Below are 4,083 nucleotides of genomic sequence, written 5' to 3' on the forward strand. Positions count from 1 at the left end.
ATAAAATCTAACTTTTTGTGACATATTATATGTATGTCTAATCTGTTTTTGAGTTTTTTCCATATTTTCTTGGCTTCTTTAGGCACAATAATAACATTTTTTACCTGAGGTGACCAAACTTTCGAGCCCCACTGTAGTTCCCTTTGGATGGAGTCAGACTAGCGGTTTCCCCCGGTTTCCAGTCTTTGTGCTAAGTTAAAGGGATCCTGGCTGCTGTTTCATAATTCTCATACAGAAATGAAAGGGGTATTGATCTTCTCATCTAACTATTGGCAAAGAGAAAATAAGAATTTTTTTTTGGGAGGTTTGGGACTGCTGATTGGATGAAACAATCAATATGAGTGATGTTAAAATAACCACACCACTTCTTTCCTTACCTTTCCTTTAATTGCTTCTTTAGTGCTGCATTTTCTCTCTGCAGCTCCAGCATGGCACAGCGGCTCTCATCCAGCTGTCGCTCAAATACCTGGTACTGGTTCTGCTGCTTCAGATCCTACACACACACACACACAGACACACACACACACTAGATACACATTGTCCATATCTACCAAAGTTCTAAGATTCAAGCGGTAATGTCCTGTGTTTACTTAATCCTCTCATTCATGTGAACAAACAAGATATCAATCATGAAATGTTTGTGTGTTACCTGTTGCAGAGCCATCATTTGTGTGTGTGCCTGTAGTTGAGCCTGCAGGTCTTCTATCTGCTGCATGTGTCTCTGGGTCATCTGTCTGCTCCACTCTGTGTGCTGCTGGGTCAACTCTGCACGTTGCTTATCTGATATCACACACACACACACACACACACACACATACAAATACACACACACACACACACACACACACACACACACACCACACCACCACCACACACACACACAACCCCACAACAGAAAACAAAATCCATCTGGCCCACTGTAACAACAGGTACCCTTCTGCTGTTGCCATGGTGAAGTGTATCCATGGCAATAGCAACTTCACTGTTGAATTTATAATCTGTGTGTGTGTGTGTGTGTGTGTGTTCATTCATTTTTCCATGCAGCTGTGTATGTGCTATACAGAAAGTGTGACTGTACTGTCTGCATTTGCTTATGCTAATGCATGAATGTGTTATGTGTGTGGTGTGTGTGTGTGTGTGTGTGTGTGTGTGTGTGTGTGTGTGTGTGTGTGTGTGTGTGTGTGTGTGTGTGTGTGTGTGTGTGTGGTGTGTAGTGTTTTGTGTGTGTGTGTTACCAAGCTCCAGGTGGTGCATTGTCTGTAGTCTGTTCCTCTCCGACAGCACATCTTCTTTCGCCTGTCTCTCTAACGCCTGTATAGCCTTGGCGTGACTGTGTCTCTCCTCTCCTATAGACTGGGTTTGGGGCTCCTTCAAAACAACACACATGTTGTCCTTTTACAATAGCACTTCATTAAGTGACACATATACATACACACATTCATAGGATAACATTACAATGCCTCTTTGCTGCAGCGCTATCATCAAAGCTGCTCAATAATTCATCACAGATAAAACCTAGGAAAGAGAGTACACAACAATTTTAATACCTGCAACAAATTCCTCAGTTTCCTGTTTATCTCCTTGGTGTCTTGGACCTCTTTCCTCAGCCTTTCAATTTCGGGGTTGCCGTGGCAATCATCTTCCGGGCACTCCTTTTTCTCCACCTGTATTGTTGAGAAAATTGTGACCAAAGGATTTTTTAAGGCTCCGTGTATAGTAATTCTATATTCTATATGATTTTAGGTTTTTTTGTTTGCAGACTCAGATGAGATTTTGTAAAATAAATAAATAAAACACAGACTTCATTGTGCACGCAAAACAGGCTTATGGAACTAATTAAAAGAGTACTCCAACGATTTATTATTGCACTTCTATTAAGTTGGGGAACGGTCAAATCGATGCAACTGAAATATCCAGAATTTTAGTATCTAGTATGACTCAAGCTCCAAAACACGGGATCCATAATGCAGCAAAAATTAGAGACGCACCGATTACAATTTTCTAGGCCGATTCTGAATTCTGATTTTTCATTGAGTTTGGCCTACTGATACCAATTTTACCACATTCCGATTTCATTTTTTCAAACCGCTTTACTTTTTATAGAACATTTTACATTTTGCATAGAACATTTTTTTAACAGATAATTGATCACTATAAAATATTACTATATAAATTACTCCCGATGTGGGAAATTCACACACATCTAAATGCAATGTTATGGAAGAACCATTTCCTTCTTTTCACATCAAATATCTAACAAAAAAGTGATATAAACTAAACTAACTTATGTATGAAAACAGGGAAAACAGGTAATACATTTTTACATAAGGCCATCTATAAGCAGTGATTGTTAGAGTGCATGTCGGAGAATAGCGCGGACACACGCGTCACCTGGCGGAAATTAAGAGAAAGAAAAAAAGACACTCGCTGTCTGAGGGATAACTGGCCAGTGGATATTGTGTGTGTGCATCCTTGAGAACTGTAAGTCGTATAACTCATGTTGTCAGTTCATAGTCAGCTAGTTTTTATTTTTTTGTGTTCTTCATCTGTTAGCTAGGTTGCACATGGCTGTTGATTTGATATAATCGCGATTGTTGAACACCCTTGCTCACGTTTGTCTTTTATGTGCATTATTTACATGCTACTCTGCATTAAGATACTGCCTTTGAAATACACCATGAAATAAATCAATGAGGCAATAAATACATAAATATAAATAAATAAATAAATTACATTAAATAAATAAATAAATATTGATATAAAAATGAATCAAGATAGTTAGATAAATACATTAAAAGGTTTTACTTTTAATTATTTTATGGTACTTTTATTTCATAAATCCAATTCTTACATGCAAATGAGGGGCGTGGCTATCTCTCACATTCAGAGCACCGCCGTGGGCAAAAAAAAAGGCTGGCGAAGTGAGAGTGCACAACGACCCGTAGCTCATGGGGCTCTACCCAGCACACAGTCACCTATTCTGGGGTAACTGGGGTAATTTCTTGGGTTCAGTTTAATTTAAATTAGAGCACTCGTTTTCCCACTAGCTCACTTAATAACCCCTCAGCTAATGTTGTGTCAACGGTGCCATGTCATTTTTTTGTTTCGACCAATCAGTAATACAGAAAATAACCTTTGGTCCTACAGCCAGGTAATGGATGGTTACAAGTAGTATGTGCAGTAGACTCACCTGTGACTGTAACTCGCTCAGCTCACTCTGCAGTTCAGATATCTGGGTCTGCATCTCTTGCTCTTTGTTCTGCCATCTCTGTTCGCTCTCAGCAACGGCGGCATTCATCTCTATCCTGAACTCTGCTCTGAGACGATCCTCACACTCTGCCCTGGAGGCACGCGCCGCAACAAGAAGTAAGGTGGTGAGTTAACCTACATGCACATGTACAATTCATTTCTTCTCGCTACACTGTATACTCGTTATATAGTGTCTTTTGCTTCTAAGGATTACTTTAAAAGACTATTATTATTTTAACCAGATTGTTTCTCACTTTTCCTGATATTTTTATTTCATAAATGTCCATATAAGTGCAAATGTGTTTTTTTTGGTCATACTATAAGATTTGGAAAGTCCTTGTTCTATTTCTGGAGCAAAAACCTTCCTATCTCCAGCTTACAGACGTTGTAAATGTATGCCTTTTCACAGAAAAAAACTAAGAACAGGAAAGTCATGTTTTATTTAAAGCTATGTTGTGTAAGATTTTCTCCCATCTAGCGTTGAGCTCATATATCTTAATCAACTCTCTCTCGCCACGCAGAGCAGTCTCTTGCTCTTTTTAATGTCTGTTGTTTTTTTTGTGCGAAGACGAAGACTACTGTTCCTGAAATTTGGATTTTGAAAACTTGTGGTCTTCCGTGTTTCCTTTTTCAGCAACGATACCCATTAGCAGTAACTGTGAGTCGAAAATGCGAAAGGCGGAGCAGTATAGCCTGTATGTCCCTTACCAGCTAACGTATTTCAAGATGGCGCATGACTATGGAGAGTCTACTCCAGTTCAAGCAAGCGCAAATGTAAAATTTTAAGCCAATAGGAATACTTGAAATTGATGGTGGTGGTCAATATTCATAAAA

The 4,083-nt window shown here is 39.1% G+C and overlaps 2 protein-coding genes across 3 annotated transcripts in view; one reads left to right on the top strand and one right to left on the bottom strand.

The window, feature by feature from the left end:
* haspin (histone H3 associated protein kinase) overlaps nt 1-522 on the top strand; it is a 23,223-nt gene extending 22,701 nt beyond the window's left edge. Inside the window, exon 16 of the mRNA XM_032531239.1 lies at nt 504-522. The gene's annotated coding sequence lies outside the window, so the exon portion shown is untranslated. The remainder of the gene's footprint in view (nt 1-503) is intronic.
* The window catches only part of fam184b (family with sequence similarity 184 member B), a 23,543-nt gene that overhangs the window by 6,101 nt on the left and 13,359 nt on the right, over nt 1-4,083 (bottom strand). For both annotated transcript variants that reach the window (XM_032531218.1, XM_032531209.1), the window contains exons 9-13: nt 3,191-3,341; nt 1,548-1,664; nt 1,236-1,368; nt 650-780; nt 378-493 (exon numbers count right to left, since the gene is read on the bottom strand). In XM_032531218.1, the coding sequence (XP_032387109.1) occupies nt 378-493; nt 650-780; nt 1,236-1,368; nt 1,548-1,664; nt 3,191-3,341 (648 nt within the window). The remainder of the gene's footprint in view (nt 1-377; nt 494-649; nt 781-1,235; nt 1,369-1,547; nt 1,665-3,190; nt 3,342-4,083) is intronic.

The sequence above is a fragment of the Etheostoma spectabile genome, chromosome 2, assembly GCF_008692095.1.
Source record: "Etheostoma spectabile isolate EspeVRDwgs_2016 chromosome 2, UIUC_Espe_1.0, whole genome shotgun sequence".
NCBI classification, from domain to species: Eukaryota; Metazoa; Chordata; class Actinopteri; order Perciformes; family Percidae; genus Etheostoma; species Etheostoma spectabile.